This window comes from Cyprinus carpio, unplaced genomic scaffold (assembly GCF_018340385.1).
Source record: "Cyprinus carpio isolate SPL01 unplaced genomic scaffold, ASM1834038v1 S000006746, whole genome shotgun sequence".
NCBI classification, from domain to species: Eukaryota; Metazoa; Chordata; class Actinopteri; order Cypriniformes; family Cyprinidae; genus Cyprinus; species Cyprinus carpio.
This window is the reverse complement of record NW_024879345.1, coordinates 176,035-201,916: the sequence shown is the minus strand read 5'-3', so window position 1 is coordinate 201,916 and position 25,882 is coordinate 176,035. Positions and strand designations below refer to the sequence as shown.

Below are 25,882 nucleotides of genomic sequence, written 5' to 3'. Positions count from 1 at the left end.
TGGAAAGTGTAGGAATCCCTCAGGTTGAGTGCAGCATAGAGAGTAACACGACCCCTCCTGTTGATGCGAGCAGTGTGTAAGATGGCCAAAGGTGGTGAACCCCTGGAGTTTACACGACTGGCAACTGGTCATGTTTTTGTCATTAGGGGTTCAATCCCTAACTGGGTGGCAGCACCAGCCACTAGTATGTCACATGATTGGTGGTTGGTAGCGGCTGGCAGTCTTATTCTGGCAGGTAACGTGAGTGCCTGTGGCTGGGTGCCTGGCGGCTGGCAGTACACTGTCAGAAACCACTGATTTATATGGCAGATTTATGTGTTCTGCTCTCCTTTCCATTTTAGCTCTGGGAATAATATATATATTTTTTATTGTACATCTGTTCATTTATATACTTTATTCTTTTACACAACGTTTTATGAAGTCATATGAAACGTGTTAAATTCGGAGCTGAAAGTGACTGGCTGCACTAAAGCGGCAGTAATCCATCAGTCGGGATCACAGCCATTTGAACACTTTCTGATAAACCTTCCCTAAAATATAGACAATTTAAAAGACTAGACATAAAAATGTAAAATAATCATTAGATAGTATATTTCCTTGTAGAGACAGTGGAAGAGAACACGTGAAAGTTTGATTGAGCCATAAGTGCAAGCGCCAATAAACAACCAGTAGGGATCATGACCATTAGACTACAGCAAATGATCAAAAAACACAAGAAAACTGTCCAAGATCAATAACACTGGCAAGGCAAAAACAAGAACAAGACTGAAAACACGGGAATAATGCTCAGTAATGTCTGCAAAAGCAAAACAAGACTTTGCAATGTAAGTGTGTTTGTGTGCAGTCCGGGAGGATGCAGAGATGGAGACCTCCGGGGGGTGAGCAGGAAGAATGGCAAGGACCAGATTCATAACAGAGATCCAAAAAACCAGCGTGGCAGCCATGTCATGACAAGGCTCTGGAGTGGTGGCCATTTCATGACAAGATGAGTCTCTGGAGCAGCAGCCATGATGTGAAGAGGCTCTGAAACAGCAGCCGTGATGTGAAGAGGCTCTGAAACAGCAGCCGTGATGTGAAGAGGCTCTGGTGTGGCAGCCACTGGGCTTGGGAGCACTGTGAGTATGGGGCTTGAGATAACCAGACTAATAACCCAATATGGGCCAAGCTCTGCATGTGCTGGAGCTTGACAGTGTTGGCCCCCACCGTTTCTCCCACAGTGAATGGGTAACCAATTAACAAAAGCACATAATCCAAAAATTCACAAAGAGACCCTCGAGGTCCATCTCAAATGAGTTTTGACTTAAGCGGTTCATTCAGTTCAAAACAGAAAAGAAAAAAAATCAATGAGAGCATAGTCCAGGAGATCAGAGTGATATGAAATGTTTAGAAAGTACTGGATGTGGTCCTCGAGGGAACGCGTTCACTGATGGATGTGAACTAACCTGAATGCTGGGTCCATAATTGGCCTGGATCACTGAATAAAGCCACTGGGTCCGGGTGTTGCAAAGTCTTCTGTTACAGACGACCATTACAATGACAAGTTCAAACACCAGCAAACAACAGTATCCAGGGCAAGACAAAGGGGTAATCCACAAAAACAGGCCAAGGTTAAGGCAGGCAGCAAATGATCAAAAAAACACAAGAAAACTGTCCAAGATCAAAAACACTGGCAAGAACAAGAAAACACATGAATAACGCTCAGTAATATCCGAAAAAGACTTCACAATAAGAGTGTTTATAGTCCACTGATGAAAAACAGGTGTGTCTAATTATTTCTAGAACGGGGACAGTGGGAAATGGAGTCCTCTGGATATCCAGGATACCTCTGGTGGTGAGTGGGAGGAATGGCAGGGACTGGATTCATAACATATAGGAGGACATGATTGCAAATAAATATATTCATTTATTCAAAGTAATTTACGAAAAAAAAAAGAAAAAAAGAAGTACAAATAAAAAAAAATAAAATACAAAAATAAAGGACTTCTAAATATGTAAATCAGTCTTCAATCAGTAGTTGCCTAACTAGCTGGAGTGGCAGGCCAGCTGACCCACCTAAAGTCCCTTTAAGACTAAAGTATTCTATAATCTTTGTGTGTCTGTGGATAGTGGCAGGTCACGTGACCTGTCAGTGGCGCCTCCTGCCAGCCAGCTGTAGACTGAAACCCCACTCTGTTTTGTTTTATTTCAGCCGATCTCTGTTGTGTACTTGCACAAAACTGCATAGCAATCATTTTCCAAAATGTCATTTGTGTGGAAAATAGCATGAAGTTTGTAAATGGCCGTTAATAAAAGCCAGAGAGGCTGAAGATCACAGAGAGAAAATACTGTAGCAGGCAGCGCAAGCTCATTGTTTGTGATGCACAAAATATTGGAAGAAAATCAAGGTTTATATAAATGTGTTTCAGCACAGAGCTTTAATTACAGTGGTAGCCAAAGAAAACATGTTGCTGCTGTTCCATAAGTGACACCTGCTGTCAGAGAGTGAATCTGCACTCTTATTCAGTCTGTGTACTGTTTTTGTTTCGTATAGGTATGTTTTTAGTAGCATAATTTCACAAAGCTAGTCAGAACATTCTTTTTTTTGCTTCAAATTTGGTTATTATTAAATTATATAATCTAATAATATTATTTGAAATGACATACAATCAAAACACATTTTTGCAACAGTACTGTAATTGTAAAATACTGTACTGTGAAAACTCTAATTACAGATTTAGGTTAAATTAACATGTCCGTCTTTATTTTGTTTTTATTTTTAGTGCAGCAGTAGCTCTAGCAGCAAACAACCATCCACATCAAAATGGAGGACAGCCCACAATTCAGCAAATATTTGAGAAACAAAACAAAGAAAAAAGAAATAAATATTACTGTTCCAAATATTCTTGTTGCATAAAATCAAATAGATTTTGTTCAGTGAAAAAAAAAAAAAAAAAGTAAAAAAAAAATAACACATTTTAGATCTGTAACCACAATACTGTGATAACATGATTTGCTTAAGGTTATCATACCGTCAAAATCTCATACCAGCCCATGCCTAGTCTGGGAGTACACTTGGTTAGCCATTTCAAACTGATCACATGGATTTGGGTAATGTGAGTTATGGTCTCAGCATCACTAACTGGCAGCATGAGGTGTGTTTGTTTTCCTAAAGCCACAGGGTGATGGCAGCGCTGCAGTACTTGAGTTTTTCACTGATGCTTGCAAATTAATTTAAATATGTAATTAATATAAAATAAATATCATAAATAATCCGCAAAAGTTACACAATTTTGTCTAAAATTATTTCACTGCAAATTCTTTTGACTGGTTTAATTTGGAGCAAGGGGAGTGTCTTTATCAGAAGTGACACTTTCTTTACAGCTGATTGCTCCAATATTATACCCAGTACAAGCAAACCTACTGATTAATCTCTGTTAATAATTTAATTGCTTAAGTTTATTGGTTAGTATGATATGTATGAGTGTGTCTGCTTTCAGTCAGCACTGTAACTGGGTGGGACTACAGCTCCAAATGGATTTATCATGGTAATAGAAAGACAGAACGATAGAAGAAAGAAGCAAGTAACTAAAGGAAATGAACAACAAAGGTATTTTTTTTCCTTTAGAGTTACTACTAATGCTATAAACGTTGTGCTGCTCCAATGTTTTTTATTGTGTAATGTTTATTATTAATGTAATAATTTTGTATTATTGTGTTGTGTGTAGAAAGCATGGGCGTCGCTAGGCCATTTTTAGGGGAGCTATAGCCCCCCTAAAATGACCACTCAGCCCCACTAAAATTTTGAGATTACATAAAATGTACACAAATTTGTTATCGTCCGGTCCCCTCTAAATTTCATATGAAAAGGCGGCAGACTTCGATCGGCTCCTATCTGTCTTTCAGCCCGTTCTTCAATCCGGACCGCAGCGGCACAGAGCGAGAAACAGAGGACAAGGTGTGTGTTTATCAATAGATTGTTATAATATCATATGTGCAGTTCTTTGTCATAAATACAGTTTACAAAATATCATGGTGGAGCAATCAGTTCCAAATGTAATTCACTGCGTCCACCCCTCATCACACCACAGCTGTTTCCCCAGAGAAAATTAAGCACATATAAACACATACTATATAATACGATGTTGCCATTTTCATAAAAAAAAAAATAAAAATTACATAAACACACACATATACATATATATATATATATATATATATATATATGGTAGAAAGCCCTTTATCCTTATTAATACAAGTATCACTGCAACCCTACTATGAAGACATGATATTTAGAGTTCTCCATATTTTTTTCTCCATAACTGTTATTTGATTGTTAATTTGAATGACAGTTGATTATAAGTACTCTCTACCCACACACACATACAATGTGTGTTACAAAGACAATCCGATGAACACAGGACAGGTAATGCAGAGGGTGTTACCTGAGAGTGAACTCGCTGAACATGCGAATGAAGGTTTCCTTTTTGGGAGAAAGAGGCAGGACAAAGCAAGCACATGTGAGGTTTCTCTCCTGTGTGTCGCACCATGTGTGTCTGCAGCACCACCTTTTGGTTGAAGGCCTTTCCACAGTGAGTGCATTTATATGGCCTCTCACCTGTAAGCACACAAAATACACTTTCAAACAGGCAACAGCACAGGTTCATGAAAATATAAATATTAGTGTTGCCTCTTTAAGTATAAAAAAATGTGTATTTGGGTTTACCTGTGTGAATGCGAATATGTCTAACAAGCTGACTGGGTTTTTTAAACGTCTTCCCACAGTGATGACAAATGTTCCTGAATCCTCTCCGATCAATGTTCTTATAATTTCTTGAACTTGTTATAACAGGCTAAAATGAATTGAGGATCAGTGTATGAGCAACAAAGCTGAACTCAAACAGTACATACAATATATCCAAATTTATATACTCACAATAAATAAATCAAAACTGATCTGATTATTTAGCTCATAGTAAAAAACTAAAACAATCAAACAAATATATATATATACTGTACATACATACATACATATATATATATATATATATACACACACACACACACACACACACACACACACACACACACACACACACACACATATACATATAATTTCCAGTCATAACACTTCACAGGGCAGGAGTTGGAATCACCGACTGGACTAGATATTTAAAATGCTAAATATCTCAATATCAATATCTCAATAACAAAATCTAAATATCAGGTCTCTGCAATGCATTTGTGACAAAATGTTGAATAAAGTCATTATTTTTGTTTTCTTCGTGTACAAAAAGTATTGTCGTCGCTTCATAATGTTACGGTTGAACCACTAATAGTAGATGGACTATTCTGATGATGTCTTTCATACTTTTCTGGACCTTGACAGTGTATTTTATTTGGCAGTCTATGGGACAGTCACAAGCCTCCCGGTTTTCATCCAAAATATCTTAAATTGTGTTTCGAAGACGAACAAAGCTTTTATGGGTTTGGAACGACATGGGGGTAAGTGATTAATGACAAAATTTTCATTTTGGGGTGGATTATCCCTTTAATATTCTACATTAAATATTCTGAGCCGAATTTAGAATGTATATTGTGTTTGTTGTGCACTTCTGATCAGTGAAGGGCATGTTTCTGCATGAGTTTATTTTCGTTTAGTCTTGAATGTCCAGCAGTGTGTGATTCTCAATAATTTCTGGCATAATGTCCAGTTTTTCTGTATAACCATTTACAGCAAATGTATGATGTGTTTTAAATGGGATGTTGTTAAAACAAACTTTAGTCACTGATTTATTCTTGACATAATTGAGATTCAAAACTAATCATTTTTGCAGCTTTTTTTCATATAAGAATGAACTTATTTAAAAAAAAAAAAGGTCACTCAAGTGCACAAATTATTTGCTGTGCCCGAAGAGTTTAGTTTGTGCAAAAATGAAAACTATGCTTTCATGTTTTCATTTGCTCACCCTCATGTTGTTCCAAATTTGTATGACTTTCCATCTTTTATGGGACATGGGTTTTCATTTTTGTCTAAACCCTTCAGCTGAAGACAACAGCATTGATTCAACAGTAATCACCATATAATCACACCTGATCTTGGAATGACTTTTTAAATGTTCTTTCAGCTGGTTTTGTGTTGAGAACTCTTTGCTGCAGGTCTTGCAAGTGTGTGACTTTGTTCCACTGAGTTCTTGCCTGTGTTCCTCAAGATGCAAAGAAAGCTGACTCTGAAGAATAAATTCATCTCCACACTCAGAGCACAGGAAGTTCTGACAACACAAAGCATAATATTGCCAGACATAATGCAAAGACTAAAAGACATGAGTATTTTCCTTCTGATAAACAGGTTCAAACTTAATTTGTCTTTAAGTTGAGATAAATATACCAAATATTCAATTACTCATTCATTCAAAGAATAAATGACCAGTGGATTTAAAGAAAGTTGTCTGACCTCTTCTTTTTCGTGTATCATGACATGAGCCTTCAGACTGGCCACTCTTGAGAACTTCTTATTGCATACTTGGCATTTGGGATCACTGGTGGTGTGAGTGGATTTATGAAGGCCAAGATTGTATTCCACATTAAAGGACATAGGACACTGGTCACACCGATATGGCTGCATCCAGGAAGAAGTAAGGAACAGTTATGTTATCAGCAGTTCTTGACAAGCACATTTACCATTACTACCAAAACAGGAAAAAACAAATAATTAAAGTAACAGATGTGGGGAGAAAGCTGCTTGCTCACTGAGAAGCATGTGTATAAGGTTGAAAAGGGAGTCATATGTATGTAAAATGTATGTGTATGTAAATATGAACAGCTGTCTCCATCAACTGTCTTTCTTGATGTGAATGGATATGTTTTCACTGTGAAACAGTACAGTAATATTCCCGATTGAAATTTCAGAAGGAAAAATATGTAGGGCAGAACTAGTGGTATTTATATAAGTGGTTAGAGGAAAGGGGTTGAAGCATGTTTGGATATACAGTAGCAGGGGTCTCCAAAATCTGTCCTGGAGGGCCGTTGTCCTGCAGAGTTTGGCTCCAACTTGCCTCAACACACTTGCCTGGAAGTTTCAAAAAATACCTAGTAAGACCTTGATTAGCTGGTTCAGGTGTGTTTGATTAAGGTTGGAGCTGAACTCTTCAGGACAGCGGCCCTTCAGGGACCTGTGGGAATATAGCTAGGCCTAGGTGAGGTCAGCTGAACAGTAAAATTGTTTCAGAGATAGAGCAAGTGTATATAAGAATAACATGCACGGTCACAGTAATGCAGTAGGCTTTTAGCAACAATGATTTACATTTTTAATTGTTCACAGCATGCTTGTAGCTGCTGATCTTACTGATTATTCACATGATTATTAGTTGGCTATGAGGCTATTAAGTAAGTATTTAATGCAAGTCTATTATAATTTATACATTACATCTTAATATAAAGCATGTGTTAAATGATAGCCTATTTCATATGAAATTCACTTATCAATACAGATCAGGTCTTATGTGAGTTGATATTGTGTCTCTTGCCTTATCATTGACCTCATGGTCTCGTAGGTGTCTCTGAAGTTGACTCTCAGTGGGAAAATTCTGGGAGCAAATATTACATTTGTTTTCCACGTGTTTCTGGCTTTCTGAACTTGCTTCCTGACCTCCATCTGCAGGGCAAAAAACAAAAACCAAAAAACGAAAACAAAACAATGAATGATATATTCAGAGATAAGAGTAAGATAATAAGGATTTTCTCCAAGTATCAGTTCTGCTGTGTAGACATAATGCATTTCAGATCTGAAAACAAACAACAGGAACTATCTTTTTCCACTATTTATGACTGTATCACATGAGACTGGCTGTGATCTCTAAACAAGTGAATGTTGTAACAGTGAAAATTCCACTTTTTTATTTGTTTATAGAACAAATAGAACAATGACCAATATTATTAGTGACCTTTTAGATCTATTATACAGGAGCATCTGTTCTGTTGGAGTGAGGCAAGAAGAAAATCCATGCTTTTGCACAAAGCTCATAATTTGTAAATACCTCAAGAATTATTATTTTGGGTTAATTTAAATTTAGACCTTAACTGTTCAATAGATAACACCTCCTACTTTTCAAACAGATTCTTTACAGTGGTTATACCAAATTTTCTCCACAGTGTTCTCCACATTATTCCAGGCTTAAAAAAAAAAAAAATCATTGTATTGGAGTAATAGGCGACAAAGTTTTGTCTTTCCCTTCCCTACTCCTGATTAGTTTCCACACTTGTAAAGTGTTACTAACAATCCTGTTCTGCCCTAGACCAAAACTTTTAAAACAGACCAAACATTTAAAACAGATTTCCATTAAAATAATAATATAATAGATCATCAGTTTTGCATCAGTTTATGATAAATTGCTTGTGATGTTACTTGTTTGTGACAGTCTGCTGAATGAATAAAATGTAATTTCTAAATCTTAAGACACAGAATATCAAATAGATAAAATCTGATTTTTTTTGAAGGTGCATCTAGACATGTACAAAAAATCTTTTAACTTTGAAAACGGCAAAAAGCAGCGGTCAAAGACATCCACGGCATGTTCACATAGGAAAACAACTGAAAAACAGCGTGGGTAGACACAAAACCAATGGGCAATGAATGGCCGCTTATTCACTGGATTCAGCTGAATGTTTTTTTTAATTAACTTTTAAAATGTAGTCTTTTGTTTCAGTTTGCAGTTGATTGTCCACTTCATCCAGCACAGTTTGGTCTGTGTTGACATGATTCATTCAAAAGAGGCGGTAACGTTAAACCAACTCCAGGGTAAGGCTAAAAGTAGCCTAATGTAACTTAAAGGGATACTCCACCCCAAAATGAAAATGTTTATGATGAGAATTCACAAGAGAGCAGAATTCAGTCAACAAGCATGCGCGCTAAACAAAACTCCTGCGTTTCAGCGATGACTCATCCGAACGCCTCTGATTGGCCAATGCAACTCAACAGAATTGTGTGTGATTGGTTATAAATGCGCAAAGCTGTAAAATGCATAAAAAGAAATATGATGCAATATGAGCAGATCTAAATGTAATGGTGCAATCATCACTTTTCATTTAATTTTTACTTTATTTGAGAGAGAGTGGTCCAAATGCGTTCGTCTGACTGAAAATCAGGAACGATTGGCATTTGATGGAAATACCGGACACAATAAATGCTGAAATATTCTTAGGGAAAATGTTTCTCAGATCAATCAGAGCGCTCATGGTATGCACATGCCTACAGCCTGTACAGCCGCACACCTGCAGGTGCCACTGGTGGAAAACACTTTTAACCTGGTAACAACTTAGTACTTCTTAATATCAGTAAATAATGTTATTCCATTGATGAAGTTTCTGTTTAAGTTTCTGACCCACATACAGCATGTACAAGTACTTGAAAGTGACAGCGATCATTCATAAAAATGATGACTGCATGACTTAACTGAAATAACTTATCATTTATAGAGGCATTATGACTGCATACAGGCAAAAACCTCTATTTCCAATAGATCATTAATAAAAAAGTAACACATAAACACTAAAAAATAAGAATAACATATATGATGAAAAATACAGCATAAAATAAGGTGACCAGATTTCTGAAATGAAAACCGGGGACATTTCCTAGTTCAGTGGTCAAAATATCACTGAAATCTCACTTGTGATTATCTATCTACAGGGACAATATGTTTTAATTGTTGTGGGTTCCATACATTAATATCATAATTGATACAGTGGTGTTTGAGGATCATTTTTTTTTTTTTAATACAATTCACCAAAAATCACACTGAAAAATAGTAAATAGTAACTATTGCAAATAGCCTGGGGTGTAAAAAGTCCACTCCCTGGTAAGAACATCAATAAACATGATTTATAATTAATTTAACATATAATCCTCATTTAAACACATTTTGGAAATTTGTAACATTTAATTTAAAAAAGCTGTCATCCCTACCAAAATATGAATTGTATTTAAATTCTCATCACTGATAGTATTTGCACTTAGCCAGTTTGTGCATTCAGCCAACATACTACAGCTAACAAATATATCAAAATGGACAAAAAAAAGTTTTTATTTATTTTTTATTTTTTTGGAGAAAAAAAAAAAAAGCAACTTTGCTACCTCAAAATAATTCCTCAGATTTGACAGCAAACTTTTGATGCCAGAAATTTACCTGGTTAAAGTTATAACTGAAGCTGAAATGTGTGTGTTTGATGCGTGAAAAACCTCATTGGTTCTTGAACATCAAAAGAACTTATGAGTTTCTATTTACCATATTTAATGTGCATGAGAAAAAAAAAATGCAAAAAAAGACAAAAAGGAGCTCTTCTTAAGTTTAAATTAAATTGTAAGGAGTAAAAAGTAAAAAAAAATTCATAAATGTAATCAAGTAAAAGTACAAGTAATCAGTTTACATTTTACATGAATAAAGTACAAATACCCCAAAAATAATATTTAAGTACAGTAATCAAGTAAAATTACACAAGTATTTCACACCCCTGCAAATAGCAAACATCTCAAAACACTAGGCTAGTATTATGACAAAATTATGGCTTTACAAAAACACATTAAAATAAAACAATAAATATGATAACACATGATAAATAAAACAGTAAAGCTCTTATTTTCTAATTGTACTTAACATTTTCACAACTGTGTGTACATACCTACAACTTTTAAAATGTTATGTTTATAAACATATGCTTCTGGAAATGGATCTTTTCTAACCCGTAATTTTAGGCTCATTTTGACTACAAAGTATGTGCTTTCTGCAAATGTAATTGTTGCTAGTGTAATTGATTAGTTTATTATTTTTTATATAATTCATATCAGAGACTTCAGAGTTGTGACGGCGGAAGTTTTAGGAATGTTTAATAGGCCTATTGAGTGCAAAACATTCCCTCAACATGTCTTGTAATATACTGCACACAAACAATATTACTTTGTTTTAATATGTATATAACGCAGTCTCTTTTGATAAATGATGATAATAGCGCTCTGCTCTTTTCCAAGTTTTTCATGGCTACAGTAGCGGCATGCGATCAAGTAATCAGCTCGCAGCGCCCTCTGCTGGTGAAAATAATCCCAATCATACGATAGCCGGCTGGCTAAATTGGTCTGGCTTTTCCAGTGTATTTTCAGGTTGTTTTGAAAAAGCTGTAAAACGGGGACATTTCCGGGGACAACTCCAGTCGGGGACAGGACACCAAAAACCGGGACTGTCCTTGGTAAACGGGGACGTCTGGTCACCCTAGCATAAAACACTATTGTAAAGTCTTTTGTGAATTCCTTGTTTTAGTTCAGTATACACAACATCAACAAAGGAGTTACACATTTATAATAGCACAGTTAAGTTCACTGTGGGCCACTAGCGTAGCCAGTAATCACAATGTGGGTGTGCCTAGCCTAAAATGTTTCTGTTCTCAAAATAGGCAAATAACACAACTACACCTGCTTGAATACACCAGCGTTTAATCAGAGGACAGACTCAGAAGTAACGTATGACGTGCCAGGAAAAATCTAATAGGGACAAAGGCATGTATAAAGGCATCCGGCAATCGCTGTAGTCAAAGCAATAAAGTGTGTTCGACTTCATGGGGCGCTGCACAGACCGATCGGTGTATGACATACCTTGTGAAGCAACTGACTGGGTGGGCCTGACTGAAAGGGGTAGCTACGCGACTGCTATGGGCAGAGCTCTATTGTTGTCCTAATTTTTTTTTTTTTTTTTTTTCAAAGTTTTGAGGACCTTTGAGTCCTTTAAAAACTCTTAGGCCATTAGGTCAAGACAAACTTGTAGTACATAAGTACATATATTGTTCTCATAGAGCGAAACTAAATTTGCTCTGACAGTCATTAGCGCTGCCCAACAGAAAGTTGGTCACTTTGGACTTGGTGAAACATGCAGTGAAGTTTTAAATAACGTTTCTACTCGTAAGGTTTAATATGATTGTCACCAAACTTGTTCGACAACATCATTACAGATATTTCAAACATGTTTGGCATGGTGAGGAAATACTAATAGTTAGACTTGAGCTATATGTTTGGTCAAGTAGGCTGATCACAAAGATATGTCTACTGTCATTAATAGTATATTAATATATTATAGTACAATAGTATATTATATAATACCACATGCTGTTACAGAACAAACCCATATAAATCTCAAAATAAATCAGGTATCTCAGAAATCAAGTATCTCAAATTAAAACTGAACACCTCAAAATGGCAAAAAGCAGAACAAAAACGAACAATATCCTTCAAAAAGGTATCTTCTCTATACTGGATGAATAAAATAATGTTGAGTAAAATTAAAAAGTCAACGCCTTCTTGCATTGGATGTGCTGGTTTCGGCCTCATTGCTGGCTGCAGTAACATCCTCTTCTCATATATGAAACACATGTGATTCACAACTACTTGCTAAGGAACTCACATTCACATAAAGTAGATTTGTTGAAAGTTTGGGTGAGTAAGGGCAAAACGCCTAAGATATAGTGCCTTTAATGCCTAGTGGTTAGAGAGTCGGACTTGTTTCCCGAAGGTTCGAGGTTCGAGTCTCAGGTCCAGCAGGGATTGTCGGTGGGGGGAGTGAATGACCAGCGCTCTCTTCCACCCTCAATACCATGAACTGAGGTGAGACCCTTGAGCAAGGCACTGAACCCCCAACTACTTCCCGGGCGCCACAGCAATATGGCTGCCCACTGCTCTGATTGTGTATTCACTGCTGTGTGTGTGCACTTGAATGGGTTAAATGCAGAGCACAAATTCAGAGAATGGGTCACCATACTTGGCCACATGTCACTTCACTTTCACTTTTCACTTTCAAATGTAGTGGAAAAAATATTACAAATAAAAAATCAAAAACTTATAAAATTAAAGATAAAAATCTGATAATATAATACTTTACACCTTTGCCAAAATGTCCCAACTTTTTTGCAAATGAGGCTGTATATTGGTATGGGTTGATGACAACACAATTTGGTTTATTATTCCAATTTATGTCTTATTTGTTTTTTAAATGTGATGTAGTACTAGAAGCTACTATAAACCAGAGTCAAACTCCTTTAATGTATACTGTAAGCACACTGGCTAATAAAATTGATTCTGATTATTATGACAGTCAGAGCATCACCTGGGGCATTTCTCCCTACAAGAAAGATGTCAGCAGCTTGTCCCATAGATGGAAGAAGACAGTTGGCTGAAGTCCAGATTCAGCTAGGTTTGCCGGCTCAACGGCTTGTCAGCCATGCACTGGCGATCATGGCAGCAAATCATTGAGCACTTCCTGGAGCAGGAGGGAGCACTCACAAAAGTCATGTCTGCTGACAAAAGTCTAGACATCTTGTTCCTACTTAGCAAGACATAGATGCAATCCAGACGCCTCTAAGGGGCCATTTACATGAAAACGTTTTCAGCCAAAAACGGGAAACGTTTTATGCGTTTTGCCTGTTTGTTTACAAGACAACAGTGTTTTGGGGACTGAAAACCCATATTTTTGAAAACAGGTTTCAAAGTGCAAGTTTTTGAAAATGCCACCGTTATCGCTTCCGTGTAAACACCCAAAACGGGAATCTTTGAAAACTTAGGTATGTAGACATGTCGATTTTAAAGGCAAGCACGAACAAACATACACAACAGTGGTGGAGTACATGGTACTGTTGTTGCTGCTCAAGAGTTTGCTAATGCTTCTTCAGCAAAGTGTGGATTTACTTCACCAATATTACAACCAACAGCTGAGACACATCATCATATATTCATCACTTCCCTACAGTTACTGTTTACTAACAAGGTGACAGCACCAACTACTGGCCTGGCAGACGTAATACAGCGTTTTTGCGGATATGTGTAAATGCAAATCATTTTAAAAATGTTGTCGTGTATACGTGAAACTTTTTAAAAACACAAGGGAAAAACTTTTCCGTTTTTAACTACATCGTTGTCATGTAAACATAGCCTAAAACCCTTTCAGGACTTCACAGAAGCTCTGTCAGGTGAGAGAAGAATTACCATATCTTATGTCAAACCCGTTTTACACCTTTTCAACACAAGTCTCCTGGCACATGAACAGGGTGGTAGCAAACTGTTCAAATCCATCAAAATCTGCATTGCTGATTACCTTAATGGCAAGTAAGCTGACCCTGCCACTAGAGACCTGTCAGACATGGCCTCACTTGTGGATCCAAAGTTCTGAAACAAATACATCCCAAATGAAAAGACAAGTGCATTGGAAAACCAAGCTGTCTTAGAAGTGGAATATCTGCTAGCTGATCAGGGCAGCTGTTGAACTAACCCAGCTGTGCCTTTGCCCGCAGATAGCAATAATGCCACCGACAGCTAAGTAGCTGTCATCACTGGCAAGTTTCTTCAAGCAGAACTCGGTAACCACAACCAGCAATGACACAGAGAGAGGCAACTGAAATTGAATACTCGCAGTCAGTTACTGTAGAGACTGACACGGTTCCTCTCAAATGGTGAAAGGAACATGAAATTCTCTTTCCAGCACTGACCAACTGTCAAAGAAGTGTTTTCCTTGTACAAAACCTGTAAGAGACATCCAGGGCTACATAGGAGAAAACACTCTGTTCAGTAAAGAACAGTCTACAGCAAAAATAACCAACTTCCTCTGACAAAGTTCTTAAGTTTTCTGCTGTTCTGTTACTGTACATTATTGTTATTTGCACATCAGAGCTGTTTATTTTGTTATGCAGGAGGAAAAAACTGCAATTGTACTCTATTTATTATGCCTATGTCCTTTATTTTTGTTGCACATTGCCAGATATCTAGTTTTAATATAGATTTTTTGTTTAAATATTGTGCTGTATATTTTTAAACAGAGAAAAACCTCTTTCCATTTTATTTCGATCATATAATGTCTTAATTAAAATGATAGTGACATTCCATGTGGCTTTGACTTGCAACTAAATATTTAGTCCACTTTATAGAAAATACACTACCATTCAGCCCAAAAATACCAAGATATGAATTTTGGTCAATGTCGCACAGCGATGCAATGAAGGTCTCATTTCAGCAAGCCTTTAACAGAATTGAACTCCCACATTCTTCAGAACATTTGCTGTACATTCAAAGTAGACAGACACAAGTGTCATTATGTGTTGATGCTTTGGAAACAAAGCCAAATGTTCAAAAACAAATGTAAACAAATGTGAGGCCAGCGATGCTTATGCATTTTGCCGCTTTCTCCTGCGTCACTAATACCTAGCAACAGGGGTAAACAGATGTTGCTTTTATGATGCAAAAATACTGTGGTTTGGAAATAAAAACAAAGTGTGAACGCAATCCAGTGCGGACAGGTGTAGGAGGAGCAATCAGACTCTGGTTTGGACCAATCAAGAGAACCAAGTGCGAAAGCACCCTACAGAGTGTTACACATTCTGACTAGCACAATCAAGTGCATTCACATCATACATGTTGTAATAGTACATTCATGTTGTATGCTGCATTGTTGAGTTAATCAAACTGCTAGCAAAGGCCTTCAGTTTACCACATGTTCATTCACTTTTCAGCTTCAGCTCAAACAGCAATGTCTGACATTACTGAAAACGACTGGATTATTTGAAACAATTTTATTCCTTGTAGATGTTCTTTTCATCTATGGGAAAACAGACAAAAACACCCATCCCTAGCATGTTTCTCTAATTTAAGATATCAGTTAGGCTATTTATTTATTTATTAACGCCCTTCAGAAGACACTTGTTTCCCAGAAGATAAAATAAGCATATTTTTCCCCAATCATCCTGTTGAGTTTTGGCTCTGCAAGTGTTCTACTTCTTTGCTAATTCTGAGTAAATTAGTTTAATCCAGAGATCAATTAAAAATAATAATAATAAAATAAATGTCAACAGAGCTTCTGCAGCTTTAATATATATGTTTTTAACTTTTAAAGTCACTTTATAAAATGTTTTGTAAACTTTTTAGAGCCAGGCTATGAAAATCACGTTATATTATATAAACTTATAGCAGCTTTTAACAATGACATCGGGGCGGTTGCTTAAACCGATTACAGTTGGACTAACATAAAAGTACCGTGAATTCACAACAAGAATAAACAATTAAACCAGTTTTGGTATTTTTGGCTGACCACCAAGATGTATTTCACTGCTCTTTCTCTTTTTAGAGACGTTTTGGATGTTTGACAGCTAGTAAAACCTGAAGAACAACTAAACATTAGCGAAAACCAGACCAATTTAAAACCAGTGTAAATACCATACAGTATCGTCACTGTATCGGTACACAAATCCCCCCAAAATAGGCTATAAACACATTTTACATAACTGCCAGACAAGTTCTACCCCCTCCTCGCAAATGTACGGAAGCATTAGCTAACATAAGCAACGATGCCAAGCAGCCCAAACTGCATTTTAATTAACCGTCTCAGTTCAGCTAGTGTAGGCGAGTACAATCTGAATTCTACAACTGCTCCATCGACGCATTCTCCAGCACACGACCGTGTTATTAATATCATTCCGCCGCAATCACTCCAGCAGCAACACAAAAACACTAAAGACACACACGCGCTCACACACACCCGCAATACTATATCCGGGGACTATATACACACGCTTCAAATGATTTTCTCTAACCTTCTCCTGCATTTTCGTCATGCACTATGCACGTAAGCAAATAGTGTATGGTGTGAAGTTTTTATTTGTGAGACTGCGGTTGACTTTACCGATTTCGTTGTCATCTTTAATCCTTTGTTTTCGCGGCCGGCCCCGCGGCATAGTTCCAGTTTACAGAGCGGGTGTAGTGTGAGCGATTTGGATTTCAAAATGGCGTCGGACTTGAGTGAGCCGAGACGGCGTAGGAAGCAGCGCCATATCACACTGGAGGACGCGACATCTACCGGACAGTTGAAATAAGGCTGTTGGCGTTTGTTTTCAGTATCAGACAAGAATAACATTATAATGTACAATTCATTAAATTTACAATAGTAATATCTGCATTTTATGCACAAAAAATAAATTGATTGTACTGGACAAACGGGCTATTTGTGACTGAATAGGTTTTAATTAGATTTTATACATTAAATCACCTCCTTTACATTTGATTCGATATCGACACTGTTGGGTCCATTTATTTATTGTTATTTAAAGGATACCAATATTTATTAGTTCTTAAATTGTGATTTTTCAAAATAATGTTTATTTTAGGAAAAAAAAAACAAAGAGAGAGAAAGGCAAATCACATCTACATAACACAAAATGGCCATTAATAACAAATTATTACATAAGCAAATAGGACCATAATTTAATAAAAAATGCTTATACCAATAGGTGTTAAGAGTATTCCAGAATTGTACAGAAATATTGTGATTATTACTAATTATAATATAATATGAATAAGCTAAAATACTAAACAACATAAAACATTTACACGTTCTATAATATTTCTTAATCTTCTTAAACAGGCTCTAATTTTCCCAGACCAACTTCTACTTCGTTCATATTAAACTATTTAGGCTTCCTTACAACAGTGTTCATCCAGATGATTACCCACATACTACGGTTTCGTATGTTAATACAGAACATCGGCTGTTTTCTCCCCCTTTTCTCAGTATTGTGAGTCGCAGCTTTGTCACATTAATCACATGTGTTTAAATCTCGCAAGATGTTTTATTATGAGTACCCATGTCTTTTTTTAACATACCTAAAATGTACCTGAAGCATACAAATGTGCCGACAAACTGGTCAGTTCTTTATTTACAGGACTTAAGCAAGTCAAACTCTCAAAAATAAACTTTTAAATGGTAAATTTACTGAAAAAAATATATTCAGAAGTTCAAATTTTTAATAATAATAAACACAATCACAAGCAGGTTATAAATATACATTTTTCATTTAAGCAGTTTATGAGAATTAATGGAGTTTTATACGTGTTCTTTACTTTACCGATCAATGTGTGAATGTTGTCTGGAGTTTTGTTAAGTCCTCAATCCTGAATCCTAAACTAAAATCATTCAAATATTTGAATTTCAAAAACTAAAATACATACATGAAGGAATATGAAGCAGAAGGTGAATGTTCATCAAGGCTTTCATTAGCAAGCTTAACATTTCCATACATTTAACTGCAAAAATTATTTTTATATGTTTTTGATTGTTAGTCTTTAGTAAAAGGATATAAAGCATCTTTACCTATAAAGAGTTAATTTCACAAGTGTTGCTGTATATGGAATTAGCAATCAAACCAAACCAAAGCAATCCATCCCAAAAAGCTCGCTTTTGACATATATGTTACACTTTGACCTGAGTTCACTCTCTTCCAAGAAAAAAAAAAAAAAACACAATTCACCAGACACTGGATTTCAAATTCAAGAAAATCTACTCTCAATCTCTAATCTTCACCTCATTCAGGACTCATTTCGGAGTAAACTATCGTCTCCTGTCCGGAGGGATCCTCTACAGTGCCCTCGACATGCAGGGTAGAGTCATCCAGCTGTGTGACTATGTAATGTGTCCCCTCGTCATTGACGATAACTTGAGTAAGACCCTCCTTCATCATCAGCTGACTGGCAGCAAACTGTAGCACCTCTTGCATTTCCTCAGCTGTGTGCTCATGGTTCGAGCTCATCACCTGAGCCACCACACCCACTTCTGCCCTCTCCTCATATACCTGTCCTTCACTTGGTCTCGGTGTCTGAGAGCTCTGACCTTCACACGTCTCTTCTGGCACATGCTCGGACACTGTGGTGGTGGTAATCTCTCCCTCTCTAGTGCAGCCATGTTGGCCCAACTCTGTCACGGCACAAAGCAAAGCATCCAGAGCAGAGGAAGACTCAGACACACTGTGCACAGCCTCCTCCCCTTCCTGTCTCGCTTCTCCTACGGTCCCTCCGGAAGACTCCACCAGCACGTACTGAGTGGTCTGCCCTCCTGTCACTGTAGACACTTCCTGACCAGATGTGATGAGCTGCCCGTCCTCAGTGATGTGCAGCACTTCGGCCAGCTGACTGGACATAGCGAGGGTCTGTAACGTGGCAGCAGCCGACTGCTCCAGGGCCTGATCGATGGCCACTTCTCCCCCGCCGTAGCCCTGAATGATGATGACCTGCTGAACAGCCTCAGAACCCAGTTCACTCTCATCAGGGGTGAAAGTGGAGTCTGCCTGGACGAAGGTCGCCCCCTGTCCCTTCAGACGACACTCGAAGGACTTGGACACGATTCCTGCCACAAACATGAGAGAGAGCAGAAAGACATGTCTTGTAAACCATTTATGTTTGTTGCACAATACTGTACCTTAAAACAAAGTCCATTTGAGTAACATTTATTTTATTACTACAAGTCATTTCTTTTTCCTGTTTCTAGTGCACACATCAGTATCTTCCCTCCCACACTCAGCGATCTTCCCACACCACACTCAGTTGTATCAGATCCTGTGGAAGTCTCACAGAAAAGCAGACCTCTATTTTATAGCTCAATATGACCATTTTATAAGAGACTGATCTGTCAGTTAATACTGAAAAAAAGGCACAACAGGATCAAGACACAGCCAGTATTAGCAAGCATCATGACGTTTTCTTTGACCTTTTCATTGTCGTTGTTAAAGGGGTCCTCCTTTAGCAAGATGTACAAGAAGTCTTGCATGTCCCCAGAATGTGTCTGTGAAGTTTCAGCTCCAAATACTCCAAATACCCACAGATAATTAATTATTCCACACTGTAAATGTCCTTTTTTGAGTGGAAGCAAAACATACTGTTTTTGTGTGCATCTCTTTAAATGCAAATGAACACTTTTGTCAATTGTCAAATAAACACAAAATCACACAAAATTTACATTAACTGTAAACCAAAGTATTAACAATGAAAATGGAAACATTTGAGGATAATTACACTTTTGTTTTAGTTACTTATAAAGTAAGGCATGAGCATTTCAGTTAGGGATGTAACGATTAACTGCGAGCCGGTGTTCTGTCGATTTGTCCTACGCTGTCAGATTTTCCTACCTCGCATTAAAACAGTGGGTAGTACAATTCGACAACGAAAAATGCTACTGTAAAGTTATGGTTTATTAACATCTACACATACCATAACCCTAAACCTACCCTTAGAGTAATGCAAATACAGTAATTATGTGTTATATTCGCGGTTGAAGCTAGAAGGATAACATTACATTTACAGGAAACCAGCAATAAATATATTTTTTCTACCTATTAGATTGTGTTTTATTAAAGTCTATACTTACCCCAACCCTAAACCTACCCTTACAGTGATGTAGATACATTAAATGTTGTTTAGCATGAGAAAAATGACGCAATATTGCTGTGCGCATGCGCAGTAAACACTGGTAGGAAAATCTGATGGGTAGGATAAAATGTCAGGACACCGGTTGAAAATCGATTTAAATAGGTGATGATTCAAATCGGCTGAGATGCTCAATAAATCGCGATTCAAATACTGTAGGAGTAGGAGTTTAGATGAATGTATGTCTGAGGGGAACTTACTGTCTTTTGATTGTATTTTTTTCTTTTCCTCTTGCCTCTGTATAATGTATATTAAAGTTTATAAGTTCATCTGCTTTGTTTAAAGTGGAAACCAAGGAAACGCTTTAAGCGTCACCTGCTGGCAGAGAGTGAATCTGCGTCTCATTCAACTTCTTTTTCATCCAGATTTTTTTTATGCATACTTTCACAAACCAAAGTCAAACAATTCTGTTTTGCTTCAAATTTTGAAACTATACAATGTAATTTAGATTAAAAACTGCTCATGTCGCATGTATGCAGCATCTTTGTTTGGATCGTGATTAAAATGCAGTGGTTGCCTCTAATTTTAAATGGAAAGAGCACCAACAAAGCCTTATTTCGTTTATATCATAAAATTTCTTTCATTTGTGTTACTTATTTGATTTGGGGCTTGTTTTAAAATTTCAATTTAGTTTTGTTATTTAGATTTACATTACATTTACATTTAGTTATTTAGCAGATGCTTTTATCCAAAGTGACTTACAAATAAGGACAACAGAAGCAATCAAAACCAACAAAAGAGCAATAATATGCAAGTGCTATATTAATATATTATTATAGTGTTATATTTCAATTTCACAAAGAAACATACAGTATTTTGTCCAAGCAATAATAAAAGGACACATTTAATTTATAATTTGTCTTAAATCTCATTTTGTAAAAAAAATAAATAAAATAAAATCGTAAATCGAATTGAATCATAAAATCAAAATCATGAATCGAATCGTGAGTTGTGTGAATCGTTACATCTCTAATATCAGTTAATTTTCCTCTTTTGGAAAATTTACTTTTAGATTTATTTCTTTTTTCTAGGTTATTTAAAAAAAATTCATTTTAGTTTTAGTTTAAGTTCAGTTAACTATAATAACCTCGCTATCTATGGGACACTGATGGGAACTCATGCTTTTCAGCGTGAAAGAGAAGGCTCAGGGTTTGATCATGTAGCTTCATCTCTCCTTTTATTTTATTAAGAACAAGATAGGGAAAGTGCAAGACAGACGTAGTACCTGCATGTAAATAAGCCAGGTCTGGGTTCTCAATGTCAGGGTGAGTCTCTTTGAAATGATTTCTGAAGTCCATTGGGGCATTGGTGGCATAGCTGCACTTGGGACAGTTATACATCTTCACCCCTTCATGCTTGCCTGTGTGCAGGATGTGTTTTCTGATATTCTCTGCACAGTTAGATCTGATAAAAGAAGGTACACATTCTATGCAAATCCAAACAACAACCAAAAAATGTTCAACAAAACAGGAAGCTAGGGAAAAGGAAAAGCGAAGTAACATGACAACATCATCATTATAGTTAATAACTGCATTTATTTGAAGTAGAAATCTTCTGTAACATTTAAAATGTCATTACTGACACTTTTGATCAAGATTGTGATCCACCTGTGCCTTGTTTTAACCTTCAAGAGCAGGTCATATGGGTTTTTGAAAAATCTCTCTTTTGCAGTTTATAACATAGCTATCCTTAAATGAAAACAATCTGCAAAGTTGTTAATCAAAAAAGTGCATGATAAATAAAGATATTGTCTCTCAAAAGAGAGAGTCGGTTCTGAATCGCCGTAACGAGTCGTTATATTTTCAACTCTTTTGCCTGTTACCGGTGTACGTCACTGGGTATCACATTTGCATAATCCCCGCCTGCCGCGAAATACGAACAGAGTCTGATCTGCCCACAAACACTTTTGCTATTAGTGCGTTTACATCATGTTGAGAAAACGCGGTGTTCAAGGATACCACAGAAAATACAATTCGAGCCTTTTGTTGTGTGCTTGTCATTTTATCAAGAACTGCTTCTCTAATCTGGGCTTTTATCTTTGTTGGCTTCTAATCTTCTTAATTTCGACTAACAAGCTCTCTGAACCACGACCTGTAAGTAGTACGATTGATACATTAGGTGTTCATTTTCAATTGAGTGCTCAAAATATAATTCTTTTGTGCCAATATGTGATGTATACCTAGTGCAGCTTTAGGTTTCCAGGTAAAGCACGATATTACTGTCTTACTGAAGCAGTTCTGATAATTCACAGTGAACCTAAGAATATGTTGATTATTGTAGACTGACGTTGTTCTAATTACTTTGTTTAATAATAAAGAATGTAGTGTAGCACACAGACTTTATAATAATTGTGAAACTGCTGTTTATTGTGCTGCACTGGCAGTTACAACGTTAATGCGGGAGAGATGAGTGATTTCGGCTGGTGCTCCTGTGATACAACTGTTCTGCGTTCTGATTAAAAGTTAAGACCAAGCGTCTTTTGTCTGTCGTTCTTCAAACATTACAGTAGACATATTTTGGTTTATAAAACTGTATTGTTTAATCAGTTAGTCACGTTAGCACTCGGCTAACGTATTCACCTAGTGTTCACAGTTTAGCAGCTAAACTTTAGCTGTCGGCACGATTCTCTTACATAAGGGTTTTTGTATTTTATGTCATTATAAGAACGGATTGATTATATTATTGTTTTATGTAAAGATGCTTTGTCAATGGTAGCGCTGGCTAACTGGCTCAAGGACTCATCTCTGTGCCAATCACAACATGTTTGGCCAGCTGACCAATCAGAGCAGAGTAGGCTTAAGGGAAAGGGAGGGGCTTGCTCCGAACTTGCTTGAAACGAATCATTTCCTAATCATTGGCAAATGACTCTAATATTAAATGTATATTCTGAGAAAATTACAATGTTTTCTGACCTTAGATGCATTTAAACCTGATGTAGGGGACTCCAATACAATATTGGGACACTTTAAAATACCATATGACCTGCTCTTTAATTATTTTAGGTATTTATATTCCCGTTCCGTTCTGTTCTTGTCTGTAGTTAATGGTTTAGTTTTCTGTTCTCCTAGCATTCCTTAGTCAGGGTTCATACAGGGTTCTTTTCTGTAGACTTTTCATACTTTATTTCATATTAAAAAACAAATGATTGAATGTGTAACAGTTAAAGGTATTTGAATAAAGGTTCAATTTACAAATCAGGTCTCTCACAATACTACAAAACTAGTGTTGTCATAGTAACAAAATTTCAGCAAGCGGTAACAATACAAGTAAAATTTCTCAGTCCTTGGTACAATAGCAAAAACTATTGAAACTGTAAAACTATTTTATTTAGCTATTTGAAAAGAAATACTTATTTATTTTAACGCCATATCAGCAACAAAGGCTATATTCAAGGCAACATTAACAATATCATTTCAATACATCATTTACAATAATATAACATTTTCTTAAGAAACAATCATTCTACAAAAATATAAAAGAAAAAACAATAGTTCTGATGAAAATCATACACATCTTTAAGTTTAATCAGTGATAAAAATTCTAAAATTCTTCTGGGAGGGATTTTTAAAAAAGGTCTTTTAGTATATTTTTTTGAATAATATTGTTGTCTAATATCATTTAAAATTAGATTTTCTATTAAAATATGTTTTATTCTTAAAAAATTCTTACACAAGTCACAGACTGTTTTTCTTCTCCTTTCAATAAATATGAATGAGTGAGTCTTGAATGTCCAGCTAAGTAAATAGTACATTAAAACTCTTCCCCTGCTCTTTTTTTTTGGGCAAGTGTGTTCATGTAGACGTTTTCAAGAGCCAGTGTGAATAAATCTAGATTTATTCTAGATCCAAAACGATGTGAACATTACGGGGTGCTCAACACTCTAATGCAGTGTGTTTCATTCATACTCGAAGTCGGAGGGCGCTCTCGAGCTGAAAGTCCTACACAGACTCATAGAAGTAGTAAGAACTTTTGACATACCAGGAAATCCCTAACATGGACAAAGGCATCCAGCTATGGCAGTAACTAAGCTGAATAATAAGCATTAAACATAACTGATGAAACGTGAAGACAATATGTGGTTTATGTGTGTTTTTCAAGTCTCCTCCGAGTAATAAATAAAGTATATGAATGATACAGCGCTAACTGACATAAGAGCATTATTACAGTACAGAAGCTATAAAATATATTCTCTTCCTTATTCTGTGCTTAAAATGTAAAAATTGTTTGTAGTATATAAACCAATCATAATCATAAAATTGTCATTAGGAAAATATATATCAAAAATATTATAGAGTACAAATTACTGGTTATTTAAAAGTAAGAGATAACAAAAGTTTTTTTTTTTGACATACATACATAAATAGATATTATTAATATTATTATTATATTTGACATTTCTGTCCCCCTCCCTTCTGAAATAACTGCTCTGCCCCTGCCCTGTAACATAACCTAATATAAAACTTTAACTATATGCTGCGTTATCTTCATTTTAGGAATCAAATAGGTTTTGTGGTTCCACGTGAAATTTATTCCGTGGGAGAGGGGCCAAAATGGATCTTTTGATGTTGAAGATTGCAGACCCCTGAGCTAATCAGTCCTGATGCATCTGGGACAGAACAACAAAAAAAGTCTGAGCCGAGTTTGTTTTACCTGTAGTCACACCAAGGGCAGCGATAAGGCTTCTCGCCTGTATGCACACGTTTGTGTCGTGTCAGATGGGACTGTGTGGTTGAGGCAAAATTGCACAGCTGACACTTGAACGGTCGTTCACCTGAAGAGCAAAGGCATTAGAACGAGACATTGAAAGTCCACTGATTTACAAGACCTATAAAGGTTTGTCTTGACAGACTTTGCTTAGTTAAAAATTATTTGCATTTGCAATTTTGAAAAGATACATTTTGATTAGTTTTAATTCTGCTTCTTTACATCCAAATTTGAATTGCAATTCTGCATCCTGTTTGCTCAATACAAATTCAGGAACTAAACTGAAATATAAAAAAGGGCAGTCTCATTTTAATTCTAATTGTGCACAACCCTGGTGTGTACCTGTGTGTTGGCGCCGATGTTTGGTCAAGGCATGGCGAGTTCCACCAGCAAATCCGCAGAGATCACAGAGGAAAGACTTCTCTCCTGAAACGGAAATGTCATGGATAAATAGCACTGTAAAGATTGAGAAGTTGACAGTATGATTTACACACACACTTGAAATTAGCTTGTTGCCAAGCAATGCAATGATAGCTAATGCAGGATGAGCTTCGAAGAACCTAACAATCCTGGATCATGTCAAATCATCATACAATATTTATACAATATAGAACACATTTTTGAAATCTTTGGTTGCAAGGATCGTTCCTTGTCAAATGTAGTACCTAATGAGACAGTATGCAATTTCAGACAAACCTTGTATGTCTGTCCATACAAGACGCAACTATCAAACAATCACAAATAACAAAACAAAAGGCCCAAAAACAACTTTGAAACCAAGCTGCCAAAACGGCTCATTTTTTATTCTGCATCAGTATTTTTCGTCTCATCGTCAGTTTTTATTACATAATAGAAATGAATACATCAGCATAAGATCAAAGCCTACTTCTACATTATTACCTTTTTATCCCCGCCCACTCACACATTATACAG

At 36.4% G+C, this 25,882-nt stretch overlaps 2 protein-coding genes across 4 annotated transcripts in view; both read right to left on the bottom strand.

Annotated features, from left to right (window-relative positions):
• LOC109106342 (zinc finger protein 236) overlaps positions 1–16,884 on the bottom strand; it is a 51,040-nt gene extending 34,156 nt beyond the window's left edge. For 2 of the 3 annotated variants that reach the window (XM_042755775.1, XM_042755777.1), the window contains exons 1-6: positions 16,677–16,884; positions 7,503–7,630; positions 6,431–6,595; positions 6,070–6,248; positions 4,703–4,830; positions 4,422–4,594 (exon numbers count right to left, since the gene is read on the bottom strand). In XM_042755775.1, coding sequence (XP_042611709.1) covers positions 4,422–4,594; positions 4,703–4,830; positions 6,070–6,248; positions 6,431–6,595; positions 7,503–7,630; positions 16,677–16,728 — 825 coding nt within the window. In that variant the 5' untranslated portion in view covers positions 16,729–16,884. Of the gene's footprint in view, positions 1–4,421; positions 4,595–4,702; positions 4,831–6,069; positions 6,249–6,430; positions 6,596–7,502; positions 7,631–13,118; positions 13,473–16,676 lie in introns of those variants that run through there. The other variant, XM_042755776.1, reaches the window with a different exon arrangement.
• Positions 16,885–17,680: 796 nt separating this feature from the next.
• znf407 (zinc finger protein 407) overlaps positions 17,681–25,882 on the bottom strand; it is a 43,205-nt gene continuing 35,003 nt past the window's right edge. Inside the window, exons 6-9 of the mRNA XM_042755779.1 lie at positions 25,292–25,375; positions 24,896–25,016; positions 21,471–21,649; positions 17,681–19,169 (exon numbers count right to left, since the gene is read on the bottom strand). Coding sequence (XP_042611713.1) covers positions 18,352–19,169; positions 21,471–21,649; positions 24,896–25,016; positions 25,292–25,375 — 1,202 coding nt within the window. The 3' untranslated portion in view covers positions 17,681–18,351. The remainder of the gene's footprint in view (positions 19,170–21,470; positions 21,650–24,895; positions 25,017–25,291; positions 25,376–25,882) is intronic.